Here is an 18558-nt window from a genome sequence, read left to right as displayed (position 1 = left end):
TCTAAGAAATTGTTGTAAAAATACATCGAGAAAAAACTATACAATCACAAACTATTTTTATAAATTTAAATTAGCTCTGAAACACTAACATGTTAAAAGGATAATTTAAATCCATGAAAAAAAAGAGGACTTTCAGTGACCTTTTACTGTGTGGTCCTGGTCCCTATCCTACGCCTTGGAAGAATTGGGTCACAACTCACTCATTATAATCGGGATGTGTTTAACGCTGCTTCTTCCTGCACCTCCATACCTTCTTGTGCTACACCCATAAATTTTTTCGTATTCCAAAAATACCCTTTTCAATATTTCAGATTATATAATCAGTAAGTCTTTTTCTAGATCAGAATTAGCTTCTAGATTATTTAATTCAGAAGTATTTTGTGATTAGTTTCCAGATTACATAATCTGAAAGTTTTTTTTATACATAAGATTAGCTTCCGGATTATGTAATTTGGAAGCCTTTTTTTTTAGATGTGTTATTAGTTTCTGGATTATGTAATCCGAAAATCTTTTCTCAATATGAAATTGACTTATGGATTATGTAATCCGGAATATATCCAGATTACATAGTCCATAGACTTATTATTTCAAATCCAAGGGGGTGAAAAAAAAGGATAAAATGATATTTTCACATTTAGTATGGGGTGGCATAAGAAGGTATGGAGGCGTAGGAAGAAAGAGTCTGTGTTTAATGGCACATGCAATCTAAACATGTACAAATTTAATGTGCTTGTGATAATTGACGAGGAAGAAAATAATGCAAAATTTATAGGATTATTTTACCCCTAGTTTTTAAAATATGTTTGATGACCTATTTAATCTAACACTTTATTTGGCTGATATACTAGAAAATAAGAAAGTGAAAAAAAGAAGAAAATTAGCATTATTTGATTTACATAAAAAATTGAAATGGATAAAAACTAAAATGTTTTTTTATCTGTTATTTTTAATATTGCTTGCTTAATTATTTTTATTATTATGATAAAAACAAAAAAAATCACTAATCAATTATTATGCAAAACGTATACAAGGTTTTGTTATACTTCATGAATATATTTAATGAACCAAATGTATACAAATTGTGTTAGCCAGAATTGAGAACAAAATGATGCAAAATGTCTGATAAGTTCTTATCCTTTTAAGGGATGTTTTTCTTAGAATTTGTTTTATCTTTCACTCTATGAGTAAAGTTGAATATATGCTTGATTCAAAATTTAAAAAAAAAAACATTAAATAGTTTTAACATAGATCAAAAGCAGAAAATAAAGAAAAGTTCTCATTACTACCACCACCATATTGGAAGTGTTAACAACAATGATCGATACACATCCAGATGGCCATAAACTTCTACCGAAACCCTAGTAAATGTGATGTCACATTTTTTTTACGATAGGAACCAAAAGATAATGGTGCGGAGAGAGACGGCAGCTGAGGTCGACATGAGAGAAGTGGTGCGTCAAACAAGAAATTAAAAATAAAAAGTAAAACCAAACAAAAATTTATAAATCTTAACAAATTGAAAATAAAAACTATTTTTGGAAAATGAAAGTAATAAATAAAAATAGAATATTTTAACAATCCAAACGCCCCATACATAAAAATATATCATAATCCATGAATTATGTTTTTATGACATTTGTTGCTTACTGCCATGTCTAATCTTAAATTGGCAATTTCATGTCCTCCACACTGAGAAAAAAATTTAATAATAACGTCAAGGCAGATTAAATTCCACAAAAATGTAAACTATATTGCCAGAAAGTAAAGAAAAAAAAGAGTCATCATCCAGCTGGTGGTGCCTGCAATCAGTCTCCATCTAAAATACAATCATCGAAAGATTGACCAAGAAAAGTAGTAATTTTGGCAGATTCTCAATAAAGAGAACAAAATGAAGAGGAGCCTTTCATTAAAAAATTATACATGCAGCATTTGGAACTAGTAGCAAACAAGGCTCACAATTGCTCATAAAATTAAAAGTTAATGAACCTGCATTCAGCCGCCACCATCAAATTAAACGGCAATCGACACCACCAATCAAGAGTTCATTTAACTGCTAATCTCATGATCCATTTTCATCCTCTTTGAACTTTGTATCCCTGGCACGGTATTACCTCGCGGCTGAAATGATGTGTCATGCTGGTAGGCACAGTTGGCTCCATTCCGACATCCTCTAGAACTGTTGAAGAAGATACAAGGCTTCATTATCTTTGGTTTTGACACTTTAGCTCTTTGATTGTATGTTGGCTCATAACTTGTTACTGGCTGATGAATCTGACGTTTACTGGAGTATGGAAGTGTTTCTTGTTTTTCTCCTCCATGTTGTTGAATTAAACTCTTATAGTAGTTAACATCTTTCGCAGCAGGGACCTCAACAGGAGACGAAACAATAGCTGAACTGGCTGCAGGCCTAGGAGGCCATTGGGTAGAAACGGGTACCACCTGACCTCCAGTAGATGGTGCATAGGAAGAAGTGGCTGAAAAAGCAATCGATGAAGGTGTAGCGGTTTCTCCTTGATTAATAGGAATAGGAGGATTTGAAAAAACCGCACCGGACGACGCCACATTATGTACACTCTGCGAATTATTAGTAGCTCCATAATCTCTAACCAATTTCTCAATCACTTCTGGATTGTTGAGAATATTATTAAGTAAGTCATGGTCGATCAATTTCCCATGTTCGTTGCTCTTCACAATGTTAGTTAAAGCAACAGATGCAGCAGCTACATCAGATGTCAGACCACGAGCAAATTGCGTACTTGTAACAGAGTTTGAATTCTTCAATATACCAGGAGGTAATTCAAGAGATTGTGAAGCATCAAATGGTTCCAAGGAATCCGTTAATGCTTCTGCTGCCGCATCTTCATCTTCAATTGGCGTTATTGGTATCAAAGCAGGTTGCCCGTCTGTGTAATTTGAATCTTCAGCATCCACTGAAACGGAAGGGCTGCATGCAGGGGGAAAAAATCTTATATGACGAAATATGGATACCAAGAAATATTATAGTACAAGGCACAGACGAGACACAAACTTTGGAGGAATGGAAGATATGCGAGGATAAATAGCTTCAAGTACTCTCATCTCCCTCTGTCGTTGATCCTCTACCTCGTTGCTTTCTTCCCCACACACTACTTGCCATGTGAGATTTAGCACAATCTGGGAGAATAACAAATTGACTAAAAAAGATGTAATAACGAAGACAAACTCATGGAACCACTTTTTTCTTACTTTTCTTTCACCTATTTTGACATATAGATAATACTGAAAACTACAGAGGAAAAATGCTTAATAGAGAACTAAAAAAAACTACCTTTGGAGGAGTAATCCACTTAATAACTGGTATTTGAGATGGCTTAATCTCAAACTGACTTGAAGTATGAGTTCCCTCAAATCCAGGAGGCAGAATGTCATCAGAACCTGATACACCTGGAGGCAACACCAATGATGCCTTAGCTTGGAGGTGATCTTGAGAATTTAACCCAACCTGTGAAGGGGAGTCTTCTGATAAGAATAGCCTAACCTGTTCAATGAAAAAGTATTAGTCTTTTTCCCTTTGACACTCTTCCAACATTTATTCACAAATCCAATAATCAGGTAGAATATTCTTCAGTAACTGATTATTGACACTATCAACTCAATTAGGTGATTATTAAAAGCAAATACTTGAAGAACAAAGAAAATCATCTTAAACCTGAGGCGAAAATATATGGTCATTGAACATGAGCTTATTGAGTAAAAAACTTGAATATAGAAAAATTAAATACCACTCAATATGATAAAATAAACTCCTTCAGACTGACATAATTATCACTTACACTTACCGCATCCAAAAAAACAACATTAATCATTATAAACACACAATCAAGCAATCATGAAATATTTCATCTAAGAATAGTCAACTATGATAGAAGGTGAACTGTTGCCACATAAAAACCAACACAGTTAGCTAAAATATTCTGATGAAACTAATAGATGCAGTAGCATTCGGAGTGGTTGCAATCATATCAGAAACACATTCCCATCCAAAATTATATACACAATCATATTTTTCATCCAATAGGTACATGAAAGGCCAAGATCCAATATCTTCGATTCCTTAGTATTCTTTAAGATTTTCAAAGCCTACTACTGTAGACTCCAGGAATAACTGCATCCAGAATACCCCACCCTGGATGGAAAGACTAATAAAACCAAAAGTTACAATCTTGCCATAGTACTAGGGAAGATACTGATGCGTCTCATTAAAACTGGACACACAAAAATATCTGCCCACAAGTGAGTAACACCTTGTCCAATGTGCACAGACTGATACTAGGGGTAACACCAAATTATGATCCCTGATTAGGAAAAATAACAGATTCTTAAATCCAAAGGGCAAGCAGTTTCAAAACATCTCTGACTATATCTTTCCACCTCTTCTTCTCAGATTTGGACTGCATAGAACTTATATAGTCACACTCTGAAAGGTATTATTATCTGAGTTAGTAGGCCGGCCAACCAAAAACTTGTCACCTTTTTCCTCTGATAATTCTGAATGCACCAGCAGTACATCTTGAGAAAATATCACTGTGACTTGGCCCTCCCATGTTGGAAGTGGCTGAGGTCTTGCTTTTAGACTCCTTTCAAACAGAAAAATAACAAAATTTTAGAGTGAAAGACAACAAAGATGTCTAAGCTGCAGAACTCTACCAATTCAATTGGACAACAACAAAAGTCCATTGTAATTAGTAATAGCAGTGAAGAAACAAAAGGTCTGCTATTTTTTTAACTCTTCAGGGACTCACGGACACAATTGCAACCACACATAATCTATGAAAAAAAAAGGAACTGAAAAGTACAGATATAAGGGTTATGCAGAATTCTTTTAATCATAACAATAAAACCAACATCACAGAAGAAATAGCTGGACAGATCAATGCATCACTTTGAAATTAATATTATCTTCTTTTATAGAAACAATTGCGGCATACAAGAATATTACAGACCACCACCAATGGAACAAAAGAAGTCAGAGGAATCAACTAATCCATTGTTATAGACAGAAAGCGTAAGCATACAAGTTAACAGTCACACACAAGGATACATCTCAAAGAAATAGAAAATACCCGGAAGAATGGCCCCTTTTTCACTTGAGCAATTACGAAAGGTTAACAAAATAACTAAAACAACTCCCAAAGTTATCCTTCCAGAAGGAAAATAGAGACAACTTTAGGATGACCAGTATAAATTTATTCAGAAAATAAAGCACTAGAGGGCAGCATAAGCAATCTAATCCCACATATCTACACCCCAAATTACTTAAAAAATGTCTGAAAATATAATGTGCAATTGCAGTATCACGTATAATTGGACATATATTCAAACCATTAAAACATTTAAGATCTGATCCAATTATGGAAAATTTTACTTTTCCAGTGTCATTTAAGTTTGTGGAAAGCAGAAAGACATCCTATATGAAATATTGATGGTAGTGCCCTGTGAAAATGAAAGTACAACTGAAAATTTTGAAAAAAATTGCACAAAAGGGGACTTATTAAAAAACAAAGAAATTGACTGACTAGCTGATACAAGGCATTCACTCTCCAAGAATAAATTATGTTTCAAATGGAATTTAACATAGGTACCGAAATTTCTTTTCCCTACACATGAAGTCTTCCATGTAACTATGCATTAAATTACAGATTGCAGTAAGCTATTAACAGCTTTTTCTAATCATACAACAACAAACATCAACTCCACAACATAATGCATTCCACGAAACTGAACCTACACATTCAAGGAGTACTATCTCACACAACAATTTCAATTTTTTAAAACATACAAACAGTTCAGAAATCAAATTTAGTCATCAAGCCGCAGGAATTTGAGGTTATCCTGGTGGACGAAAATTTGGACAGTAGGGATATAATATATACTGTATTTCTGCCAGAAAATCTTGGTAGATGCATTTTGCTAATTACATTATCACCTTCTTCGTGACTTTTAATAGAGCTCTTCAAGCAAAACTAATTGGTAATTATTTTCTCTTGCATGTCATTCTCCTACAGTCTATAAGATTGCAAATGGCATGGAGAGTCAAAGATGCACTTGCCAAAGACTCATTTGTTCAAATGATCTTTCTTGCATTGGCCGATGACCTTACCACTTACCAGTAGCTTCAAGTGAATAAAGAAGCAAGACAGCATACAGCTTATGATGGTTTTCAAGTACCTTTGCATTTTGAAACAAAACCTTTCTTCTTTTTTCTTCTCACATCATTTACAACCTATTTTATAGACATCTTAATCTATGGCCAGTTAACTTTCATTCAAAACAAATCATGAAGAAAGTCCTCCAAAATTTATAATTTTAGTTAAGGCCATTCCTTCCTCTGTCAGAACTATACTGTGACTACCCTCAATTCTCAGGTTGTGAAATGATATTTTTGTCATTGCCTGACGACCTTACCAGTAGCTTCAAATGAATGAAGAAGCAGGACATACAAAGACCTCATCAGGAATTTCAAATGCCATGAGAGATACTTCACTTTAGTTCCTTTCGTATTCTGAAACAATTTGCCTTTCTCTTTCTTCATTTTTTCTTCAATCATTTAAAAGCCTATTTTATAAAAATTTAATCTATGATGTTGATGATGACTAAACTTTCATTGAAAACAAGTTAGAGAGAGAAAGTCCTCCAGGGTTTACAATTTCAATTAGGGCAATCCCGTGCCTTGTCCGACACCATTACACTGCATCTGTGTTAACTTGGACTTCGAAAGTTAAAACCCTCGATTCACAGATAGGAGCAAACAAGAGTGATGAGATTATTGTAATCGGAATCCATGAACGGTAGATTACGGAGTACGAACAGAGAGAAGAACACAGAGTGAGGTTAATGGAAGACAAAAAGGCATAAATTAAAAAAAAAAGGGTTTACAAGAGTAGCGAGTATTGGATGTTAAGCATGGGAAGGAAGGAAGGGATGATGGATTTGGGATTGTGCAGATGATTTTACCTGACAAAGATCTAAATCGGAGGCCCATGAAACTCTTTTGGATTTTTGCAATCGGCGCATAATTAGGGAATGGATCGTTAAGCTTCTTGGATGGAAATGTGTGTGAGTATGGAAGAAAAGATTGGAGAGTAAACCCTAACCAGAGAAAGCTATTTATGACTGGGAAGGGCCCTCACCGTCACGCACACGCATTCCCACACGCACCCCTATCTATCGATCTATGGATGTTTCGCAGTTCTTCGCTCTTCACATGCTAACAACATTTTTCTCTCTTTCTCTCTTTCTTTCTTTCCCAGCTTGCCCTTCTTCTTTAAAGCTCTCAACCCCAAATTTTCGTCACTCACCCAAATCTCACCAAATCGCAACTTGCAAATTGGAATATACAGCGACAATTATCGCCCCCGCTTTTTCTCTTTTTATTTTTCCATATTTCTCTCTACATATATAATATACTTAATTATTTTCTCACTCATTGTCACTCTCTCGTCACAGCCCAAATTACCCTTAACCTCTAACAAAATACGAATAAGAAAAAAAAATACGTCTAATTTTTAAAATGTAGAATATGAAGATTAAATATACAAATTTATATATTATATAAATTATAATTTGTGTACATATATTTTAGATTTTTTAAAGTAAAAAAATATTTTTCATAACTAATTCAAAAAATTTGTTATTTATTTTTATAATGATAATAAAAATTTATACATTAATTTTTTTTTAAATTGTATTAGAATTATGTTATAATTATTAAAAATTTAATAAGTATTTTTTAAATTTAACACTTCACCGATACTTGTCATAATATTAGTATCGATACGTGTGTCCGACATAGATATATCATTTAAGAATAGTGTCTGAGTCTCATAGACTTTAAATCAAGTGGATTTTAAATTGTAAATGTTTGATAAAATTACCAATAATTTATATATGTAAAAGATAAAATTAAATATATTTATATGATTTTTTATTGATAAAAATTAGAGAATTTTGAGTTTAATTTTTTTTATTAATTTTAAACTCTTGTATATTTTTACTTATAAATAAAATGTTTTAATTAGATTTATTTTACTTCAAATGTTTATTTTTTAAAAAATTTGAACTGGATTTTGAATTATTGAGATAGTATTTTAAGATAACTTCCATTTAAACTGTATTATTCGCTTTATTCGCGTTACAGTTCAGAATTCCTTAAAGTTGTGTACTTTAAAAGAGTCTAAGATAAGAAGACAAAATAAAACTACGTATTTAATTTTTTTCTTCTTAATAAGTTATGAAAATTAAAAAGAAACTAAAGTTTGTCACTTGAACACTTTTACTACTAAGGTAACCTTATATATAATAATTAGCATGTCTTTTTTAATTGTTTTCTTAATAATGATTAAGATATTAAAACTAGAAAGTTTGGGTGATTGATTAACTATTATTAATTTTAATAGTTCATTATCCATGGCAAAGGGATTAATTTTTCTACATATATATATATATATATATATATATATATATAATAGAAATGTTCTTAGTTAATTATTGTGGGAAGGAAAAGATTAAACTCGTATAATATGCATGCATTTACAATAAAAATCAGTTAACTTACCATATAGTTATAATAAAAGTCTATTAACGGAATAAACTTTAATTCTTTTTTGGGAGATCAATATTTGACCAAAGAAATATAATTCTTGCTACTAAAAGAGTTCATCGGTTTAATTTCCCACCGTTAAATTTTACTCAAAACTAATTTTTTTTACTTGTATTTAGTTCTTTAACAACATTATATTTAAACATTTATCAGTGTTTTTTTATGTAGTTACACGTATACAACTTTTTAGATGACTTTTAATAAGAGGTGTCAAACATTTTACTCTATTTCATTCCATTTGGTGTATAAAATGGTGGATCAAATAAATCCAATTTAATTATAAGTAAGTTTCAAAATAATAAGTTTGGTTCCTTTTAATACGCTATAGTTGGTGAGTTAACCAGACACTTAATTTTTCTTTTAAATTGGAGTTTTTTAGTTATTTTTTTCTTCAATCTAGTTTCTTTTAATGAATAGTCTGGTGTACTTTTATCCTTATTTTTTTATACAAATAATATTTTTTAGCTACAATAATAACTTTTTCTCAAAGTTAAATGATCGTAAATAATTGAGATCTAATTAACAAAATTGATTTTTTAAATTAATTACTTAAAACATTCTAGAATTAAAAATGGTAGAGTTTTTTCACTTCAAATAATTGATTGAAGATTATTATAAAACTCACATTCAACTTAGAGTTCCTTTTAAGCAGGTATGGTTGGATGAGTTTTTTACATAAATACTTTTGAGAGAGAAAAATTAGAAAATGAAATATTCTTTCAAAACTAAATTTAACTTATACACAAATTATAAATACAAGTTAATTTACTTTTTTACAAATTATCATTTCACAATAATTCATTTTAAATTTTCTTTTATTTAAAGGTGGTTAGTGAAATTCGTTCTTTAAACACTGTTATCCTCGAAGGAGCACCTACCCATAGACATCTTATGAATCTTACGTATTCAATTTCACCACACTCTCGGCGAACAGAATGTTTGTTCTGATACTCTGTTCCTTTCTCTTGTTGGTTCAGTGTTACTATTTGCTGATGATTTACAAATTTCTGTAATTTGTTCATAGTTGGTTCATTTAATCTTCGGACTAATGAAAGAAAACTCTTTTAAATACTTTCTTTATTACCAATTAATTTTATTTTAAATTATAAAACTACAAAAAAATTGTTTAATTAATCTCACTCATAGTTTTTTGACATCTCAAATCATCTAAGAGAAATTGACAGCACTACTTATGAAAAATTCCGATACACTTTCAATTCAGTCAAAAGAATCAGGCTAACAAAGACTTTGTCTGACTACAGCTGATCTTTGGCTCTTTTTCCCCCTCACTCAAGTCATAATAAGAAAAAGGGAAAAAATCAGGATGATATTCAGCTTATTTCCGTAACATAATCCTCCATTTGGGTCAAAAACCAAACAAAAATATATTCAACAAACATTTTTAAATATTTCATAAAGTTCGAACTCTGAAACTTACAAATCGCGTGCGCCTCACAGGTATGGCACAATAATAACAATGACCAGAGCAACAAACAATGTACATTACATATATAAGCCTCACTCACTTTTACACATGAATGTTCCCGGAGGTCACAACCAAACTGAGCACCTTCAAATTTGGGGAAGCAGAAAAGGGAGGCAAAGAATGCAAAGTGTCAAGAAATATTTAAAGAAAAAAAAAGCATGTAAAACGGAGCAGCTATGCTTCAAATAGAATTAACAAATCAAATCATTGTAGAAGCTTGTCAGCACACTTCCGCCATCAATTCACCTCAGCCATTTTCTCTCTGGAAGAATCAGAAATCAAGTGGTAAGTAGTACAACTTAAAGAGCAGATTTTATTTTTCTCTTTTTTCATAACAAAATATATGTTCTCCACAAGAAAGGTTGGACACTGGACACCCCCAGTATGTTTAGCTCAATAACCAGCAATATTCTGACTTTTACTATAAGAAAGAAGGTGAGGCAAAGAAAGCACAAGAGATCAAACACAGATTCATACATTACAAATATCTTCAAGGTAGAGCAGCAATGATATATTCACAAGGATGGTGGCCTAAGAAGAAAGTTAAAACAACATTTTTTCATTAATAAGGAAAATATGCTTAAGATCTCCTTCCTAACCAGATGCCTCCATTGCCAGTTGAGCTCAAAATGTGGTGCATTTCCAGCGTTATTTTTTAAGAACAAACCTCGAAAACCGATAAAAAAAAGTCATTCACATTCTAGTTCACCCCGCCCCCAAACAACCCAATGGTCAAAAACAAAAATTTAAGTAATATAAACATTAACTTTTGGCAAACCAAACCAAGACATAATCTGTAAACATAGGCTGGATTCTTGCAAAGTGCACAGCCCTAATTGATCGAAGCTTGTCCACTACTAGCATGTCAAACACCACAACAATGCAATAGACAGCCAAAATAACAGCTTATCAATTAATCATAATTTTACTAGCAACAACCCTTACACTATTCAATGAAGTAAAAAATAATGATCCATTCATAATAACAAGAAGATTCAAGCTTCAAAATCCAAGCAAAAGAAGTTACTTATACTCTAAAATTTACCTTGAGGAGGATGTATATTGTTCCCTTTGGCAGTCTGCTGTGCCTTAGATGTTGATCGTTGGATACGTGGAGATCCTTGCCTACCAGCGGCACCAGGTAAGGAAAGTCTCTTCTTAACTTCGACGTCCCGTTCATGCACATCTGGGCTTGATCTTGGAGAGTTATTTGCATTAATCTTGGCCCTAGCAGATTCTGTAGCTTGCATGAAATGGGGAACAGAATTACTGTTAGTACTATTATCTCTAGGTTCTTGATCAATGTGATCAGGCTTTACTGAGCCAAAGGAACTGCGCCTCTTTCCATTCTGCTGATCTTTAGGCAGTTGCTCCCTACTGCCTCCTGATCCTGAATCTTGATTTGGAGTTGTAGGAGATTTGTTACTTAAGGATAGACTCCGACGTTTATTGCCAGATCTACTCTTGTTGATTTTGCTCTCTTTAGGTTGCCCAGACACTTGACTTGAAGGGGTTCCTTGTGATTCAGGGACAGTTAAATGGCTTCTAGGTGATGCTTCTGGAGACGATCTTAAATCTTGCAGAGCAGACTCTGCTGGTTCTCTCTGCAGATCAGATGCATCTTTCTCAGTATTACTATTAGCAGGCTCTCCAGAGTCCACAGCCACCACTGAGTGACCCAAATTGCCACTAATGACATCCACAACCTCTGACTGATCCAAAACAGAAGTAGCTAGGTTAGAAGCTGGGATGGCAGATGAAACATTGGTCTCATCATCACGGTTTATTGTGTTCTCAATATTACCAATCCCTTCCACTAAATCTTTGGCATCTCGTTCACTTTCCATTACGCCAGGCTCTGATATATCAGGTGAATCAAGAGTGGAAGAAATGGAGAGTTCAGTGCCACAATCAGAACCAGCAAGCCTAGAAAGATAAAGAGCAGGATTTTCAAATGCAAACTCTTTTGTTTTATATGCACCATCATTGCCAACAGAAAAGGTGTCTCCTTGAGATTCAACTGCAGAATCTTGGTAGGACAAATTGCTTGTCCTACCTGAATTTGCTACTGAACTCAGCTCTTCGAATTTTGACTGTGCCGCGATAAATGCAGGATTACTGAGCTTTTTTGATCCATTCATAGTTTTCTTTCCTTCAGACTCTAGTTGGTCTGAAGCAAATCTTTTCATGGATCGTTTGTTCTGCTCACTGTCAATTTCAGGCTTCTGATAAAAAGAATTAAGCTCTGGTGGTGGGGCAATTTCAGGCTCCCCATGAAGAGAGCTGTGTTCAGATGGTGGGGCAATTTCAGGTCCCTTCCGAAGAGAGTAAAGCTCTGGTGGGGCACTTGCATCTGATGCCGAATTGTCATTTTGGAAGGAATCGGTATCGGCTAAGGTAACTTTGGCATCATATGCAGTTTTTTCTTCAGCCGGAACCTGTTCCATGTCATCTTTTACAATAGATGGTGTGGAGCAGCTTGCTTGAAACTCAAAGTTATTAGGATCATAAGTAATCGACTTTTCTTCATCCTCAGGTGGCAGAGGTGAATCTTCAACAGTGGGTATAGTGTTAGCAGCTGGGGGAAAGGGTTCAGATGGAATACCCGTTTCAAATTGAAACACAGAAGCGCTATCCTTGCTTTCCTTTGACTGTTCTGTTAGAGAACTAGTTTCATTGCAATTTGCAATATCTTTTGATGATATGGACATCCACCTTTCCAACCATTTCCAAGCAGAATCGCCTTTAGATGGATCACACTTGACATGGATAGGTTTGTTCTTTGGTGTTGATTCCAACAGCTTGAATGTAAAAAATAAAAGATGGGAAGAGATTTAATGGGATAATAAAAAAATATAGGAACTACGAACTGGGGAACAAACATATCCATATTCAGCATACCTGACTAGCAAACCTATTGCTAAGCAGCTTCTCAATTGAAGTGTAATTCACATTTGATTTGGTCATCAGATTTTCATTTCCCTAAACAAAGGTATGTAAAAATAAAGGGTCATACACAGAGCATCAACTGAAGATACTACAGATCATATGATGCTCTTGCAAATTAAAAATTAAAGAACTTCAACTATTAAACTATGAAATAGATATCCTGTGTTCCAGACTTCCAGTAATCGTATTGAATGCTCAATGTATTAAGGAGGGAAAATTCTAAGGACTAATCATTTCTCAAGTTGAAGCAACTTTAAACAAGTAACAACTGGGCAAGAATCATCAAACTTATTAGAACAGAGGACAAATCAATTGCCAATCAGAAATTTCAATTTTGAAATAACAGTACCAAAGCTTCTGAGGAATCCTTTTTGCCGTCCTTGTGATCTAAAGGATTTTCCAGATGTGACTGCTGAGCACGTCGAGCCCGCACAAGGACTTGCATTTTGATGATGGCTTGAACACAACGCAGGGTTCCCAGAGCATGCCTCCGGACCAAGTGCCCACGAAAGGCAGCTTGTAACTTCACTACTTTCGTACGCTGTAGCAGTTCTCTCTGAGCCTGAAATCAACAAGAACAATACACAAAAAAAAGGAAGCTATAAATAATTGTTCCTTCTTTCAAGGTTATGGATTAGCAAAATTCCACAAAGGTAAAACATACCAATAACCCCCTAATAGCCGCCTGGATGATGATGACATCAGACTCTGGTGGATTCACATCTACCTTCTTCTCAGATTCAATTACATTTGTTTCTGCTACTTGTGAGTTTTCAAAGGAGGATAACTGGGGCTTCTCATCGGAGTAATTTGCTGTGTAAATCTTCTCAACAACATTAGGTTCAGGAAGTGGTTGAAAATTAAAATTAGTACTTTCTGAATGTTCCTTATTTGCCGAAGATGGAGACTCTGCTATCACAGTATTGCTAAGCACACGATGCCTTGCAGATTTCTTGCGGAAACTCCAACCACGTTTATCATTAGACTCCTTTACCTGGAATAATGTTTTAAAAAAAATGTGTGAAAAACAAACTTGGAGCCATACATGTAGGTACAGTAGCAAGGATAACCTCAGTTTCTTCTTACTGCTAGCAAGAAAGTAAAAACTATAAATGGTGAATATAAATATTTTTTGACCAAACATCCTCCACAAGACTATTTGCTGGAATTTATATTTTTCCGGAGCATGAATTACATGCAAGAAGTCAGGAAGGTGATTCCATTCCTAGCTTTGTGCGCAATTGCTACTCCCTACATTTAGCACTAAAAAGAGATTCAGTACGATGATGTTTACATCCCACCCTTCGGTTTCAAACAGCACAATATAAATCCTACTTAGGGTGGGATTGCTGATTATCGGTAATCTAGATAAGCATTTTCTAATACATGTTTATTCAAAACTACAAAATAGTTCCCATATTCCGTGTCCAATTCATACGGCCAAAATGGAATGTTATTTCAATCATAACAGAACCATGATGTTTGAAATGCAGCCAAATATTAACTATTCTAACTTCGCGAAAACAAATTCTGGTATTCAAAAGTTTTTATGGTATTCCTTCTAATTTCAGCTTTCAGATAATTTTACTACGGAACTTAGAAGTGGAAAACAACAGCAAATTACAAATAATAACTTTCCTCTATGCAAGTTAAAATATGTATATTTTTATTTTTTCCTATAATTTTTTCAAAACTACATTGACTCTGTGTCTGAAATGTAAGAATGAAACGGAATGCTGCTTCAATCATAAAGGATCCAATCTTGTTCAGATGCAGAAAACCACTAACTCTTGCAATTTTGCAAAAGAGAAGTCAGCTCGTGAAACATACTTCTACAGTGTTCTCTTCAAATCCAGCTTTTAATCAGATGTACAGTGGAACTGAAAAAATGAAAACAAAGAGAAATACAGACAATTTTTCCACGTGACAGATATCATCAGTCACAAAAGACGACAGGAGACAGACATTCAACGAACTATTTTTTTTTTTTTAAATCCTAAACGAATTCAGCTTCAATGATCTAACGATTAATGCATCTAAGGCATGCACTCTTATTCATAATGCCAACAGCAAAAGGCCTTTAGATGAACTTCCACTGACTCAAAGAAATTCACCAGAAAGCAATGTGCAACTATTCGAAGTCACATGTGCAATGCGTACACTTCATCCAGCGAAAACACAATGAGCCAAGAAGCACAGATCTAAAAATAAAGTTGATAGTAACTCCATATCGAAAGCGTAAAATGTCACAATCCTAACGAAGTTACTAGATGCCAGATTTAAAAAAAAAAATCAACAGTTTCGGGATCGTTCTCATGCATTGGCAATTCAATGAGTAGGATGTAAACAAAAAGTTCTACATTAAGGAAAACAAACTTAAAAAGGTGAGCACAATAATTGCAATAATCAACAGAGAAAAAAAACAGCTCCCTCAACATCCACCGGTAATAATGAAAGTGAAGGACAAACGAAAAAGGAAACACAATGATGGAAAAACCGCATCAGATTATTTAATAAGCTATCCAAAAAGGGAAAAAAAGAAGAAGAAGAAGGGAATCAAAGGCGGATGAAGTTATTGATGAAGCAGGATGCAGAAGTGAGCCCTAGAGCGTGAATTGGAGAAGAAAAAGAGAAAGAATGTGGGATCAAAGATGCAGAGAGAAGATGAAAGAGAGTTGGAGTGGTTAAAGTGAATTGAGAGAGGAATTAATTACCTCGGAGACTTGGTGGTAGTCGTCTTTCTCAGGCGCATCGCCACCGCAAGTGATTAGCTTGAAGCAGGAGGTAGATTTGCCCATGGCTCTGAGTGTGGGAAAGGAAGAAAGAAGAGGAGCTTTGTGTTGCGGTTGGTTACCGTATTGGAAAATGGAAATAGAAAGAGAGAAAGGTAATAAGCTTAAAATATACGGACCTCAACTCCCTCCTTAAATCTGCCTTCTGTTTTTGCCTTGGAGTCCGCGTTCCGTTTCTCTCTTCGCATCACTTCGTCTCCCTTCTCCTTCACCTACCCAAATAAAATGGATCAACAAAAACACAATCTCCTCCTTTTTATTTTCTTTCACCTTTTATATATTCTAATATAATATATATAATTGCATTATAGAAATTTGAAGTTTTTTAAATGCACTGCATTAGGATTAGGATTAGGATAGGACCATTACCACTACCATTAAGATCCAGCGCCCTGTGGTCCCCTTACCTTCTTCTAAAGTAAAGCTTCCATTCTAAATTCAGATTCTTACGATTCATTTTTCTTTTCTTTTTCGTGTGGAACAAGACCTTTTAATGCAAGTTTTTTACACCGTAAGTAACTTTGACTAATACGAAACTAAGGGATCATAAGTTTTACTATCGGTGTCCTCAATATAGTTTCGCTCAGAATCGATGTAGATAATAACTCATATCATTAATTCTAACAATATTATTTCAATATACTTTAAATTATTTTTAACAATATTACCTCAATATACTATAAATTGTCGTGGGAGTTGCGTCCAATATCAAATATCTCTTTTAATAAGTTTGTTAATTTAAGATTTATTCATAAAGAATCATTTTATTGGTTTCTATCTATTATGTTATAATTTTTTATTAATAAGTATAGTATTACGAAGTGGACTTTAAGCTTAATTCAACCTATAAAATGGGTTCGAGGTTTGCATCCACTTATATACTATGAAAGACTCTAATTTCTAGTCGATTTGAGATCTCCATCACACCCATCACGCCGAGATAGCGGACTTTAAGTCTAATTCAACTCCATAAAATGGATTCAATGATGTGAGGTTTGCATCACACCCCCTCACGCCGAGATAGTGGCTCAATAGCAGGTGACACGATAGGCCCAACAAATATTCACTAGGATAGGCTCAAAAACAGTTCTGATATCATATTACGAAGTGGACTTTACTCTAACTCAACCCCATAAAACCGGCTGAATGAGGTGAGGTTTGCACCCACTTATATATGAAAGACTCTAATCTCTAGTCGACGTGGGATCTCCAACATATAGTTTACCTATATATTGTTTTTGTTAATATGAGTTTTGATTTAGTCCCTCCATATTTTTGTATTTTTCTTTAATAATATTTTTTTATGGGATGAAAAATGATTATTGTTATTTGAGCTGTCAGTCTAGCTGAAATGTCAAATAATATAATGATACCTAACATAAAAACTTTTTATAAAAAAAATATTCCTCACTCACAAAATCACGAATTCTAATTTCTCTGTTTTTTCCACATTTAGTTTGATATGTGATTGTGTTTTTTTAACGCTTCTCGTTAAAGATTAGTTTGTAAAAATATATATAAAAAAAAAAATCAAACCTATATATATACTTTAACTTCTTAAATGTGACCGTTCTTACAATGCATACTTATGAGAGCATTAACTTTGTTGTTATTATAATCATTATTTAATTAAGCTATAGTAATGGGTTTTACTTGATATATACGCAACTTAATGAAGATAAACTTTTCTATAATGTAACTTTTAGGTTATCATGACTCCAGTTTCTCACTCAATGTCGTTTTTGTCAACCTTTTATGATGCTTAATTTCTATATAGAAATGGAAGCTTGAGATTTAAAGAAGAGTTATATTAGAATTTAGGAATATAAAGAAAAAGGAAAAATTTATCCTTTAATTTTCCTACACTTATAAAACATCCAATAAAAAATAATATTTTTAAATTTGTAGTTGATTCTTCTCAAATTTTAATTTATATTTTGAAATAAAAATTTATATTATTGCTGGGGGATGATCGTTTACTAGAGAATTGGAAAATGAGTGTTTGTCAATCATCACAAAGAAAAGAAAAAAATAATAATATTAATAAATATATATATATATATATATATATATATTATTTTTTAGTATAAGGTGAGTAATACATTTTTTACCACAATTTCGGTATTGATTAAAGTTTATTTAGACATTAATAGCATTTGAGAATGCATGCTGACTTAAAGTTGTGCAGTTTTATACCCTGAAAACGAAAAATGAGATGAATTAGAATATGACATGTAATAATTATGTAGATTTATCTTCAAGGTTGTTCATCCATCTTCTCACAAATAGTTGCAAAGGAACATTCTATTATTTTTAATGTTTTTAGAGATTTCTAATTCTTTTTTGTAAAAAAAAAATAAAATAAAATAAACATTGAATATTTAACAGCTACTCCAACTTTATTTATATATATAATTTATCAATACACTACAACAAAATCATCAAATAGAAACCAATTTAAAAAAAAAAATAGTTACTATAGTAACTAAACTAGATATCATTACACTAGTGCAGAAATGTAAAACAACGACCATTTATTTAGTGCGGCTTAGCGCTTAAACGTATTTGTAAAAAACGCGGTGGCATTTTTGAAATTAAATTGTTTTACAAATGCGGTTGTAGGGTAAGACCGCATTTGTAAATCATTTTAATTGATTTACAAATGCGGTCTTACCCTACAACCGCATTTGTAA

At 33.3% G+C, this 18558-nt stretch overlaps 2 protein-coding genes across 8 annotated transcripts; both read right to left on the bottom strand.

Annotated features, from left to right (window-relative positions):
- Nucleotides 1–1729: 1729 nt before the first annotated feature.
- LOC137820344 (Zinc finger C-x8-C-x5-C-x3-H type family protein) lies at nt 1730–7421 on the bottom strand. Of its 5 annotated transcripts, none has more exons than XM_068624383.2 (5): nt 7170–7356; nt 4510–4616; nt 3308–3517; nt 3029–3153; nt 1730–2944 (listed from the first exon to the last, which is right to left on the bottom strand). In XM_068624383.2, exons 2-5 carry the CDS (start codon nt 4546–4548, stop codon nt 2047–2049), a joined length of 1272 nt encoding a protein of 423 aa, XP_068480484.1. In that variant the 5' UTR covers nt 4549–4616; nt 7170–7356; the 3' UTR covers nt 1730–2046. The 5 variants fall into 5 exon arrangements, with proteins under 5 accessions (XP_068480484.1, XP_068480482.1, XP_068480481.1 ...); XM_068624381.2 differs by having other exon boundaries at nt 6994–7346; XM_068624380.2 differs by lacking the exon at nt 4510–4616 and having other exon boundaries at nt 6994–7421.
- Nucleotides 7422–10024: 2603 nt separating this feature from the next.
- On the bottom strand, nt 10025–16332 carry IQD32 (IQ-domain 32). Of its 3 annotated transcripts, XM_090295023.1 has the most exons (8): nt 16235–16332; nt 15985–16077; nt 15788–15875; nt 13738–14067; nt 13423–13635; nt 13026–13106; nt 11170–12925; nt 10025–10386 (listed from the first exon to the last, which is right to left on the bottom strand). In XM_090295023.1, exons 3-8 carry the CDS (start codon nt 15869–15871, stop codon nt 10367–10369), a joined length of 2484 nt encoding a protein of 827 aa, XP_090151149.1. In that variant the 5' UTR covers nt 15872–15875; nt 15985–16077; nt 16235–16332; the 3' UTR covers nt 10025–10366. The 3 variants fall into 3 exon arrangements, with proteins under 3 accessions (XP_090151149.1, XP_068479969.1, XP_068479968.1); XM_068623868.1 differs by lacking the exon at nt 16235–16332 and having other exon boundaries at nt 15985–16212; XM_068623867.2 differs by lacking the exons at nt 15985–16077; nt 16235–16332 and having other exon boundaries at nt 15788–15978.
- Between the last annotated feature and the right edge of the window lie 2226 nt (nt 16333–18558).

Source organism: Phaseolus vulgaris, chromosome 9 (genome assembly GCF_051622355.1).
Source record: "Phaseolus vulgaris cultivar YP4 chromosome 9, ASM5162235v1, whole genome shotgun sequence".
In the NCBI taxonomy this organism is placed as follows: Eukaryota; Viridiplantae; Streptophyta; class Magnoliopsida; order Fabales; family Fabaceae; genus Phaseolus; species Phaseolus vulgaris.
Note: the sequence above shows the minus strand (reverse complement) of the source record. Positions and strands in the feature narration are given on the sequence as shown.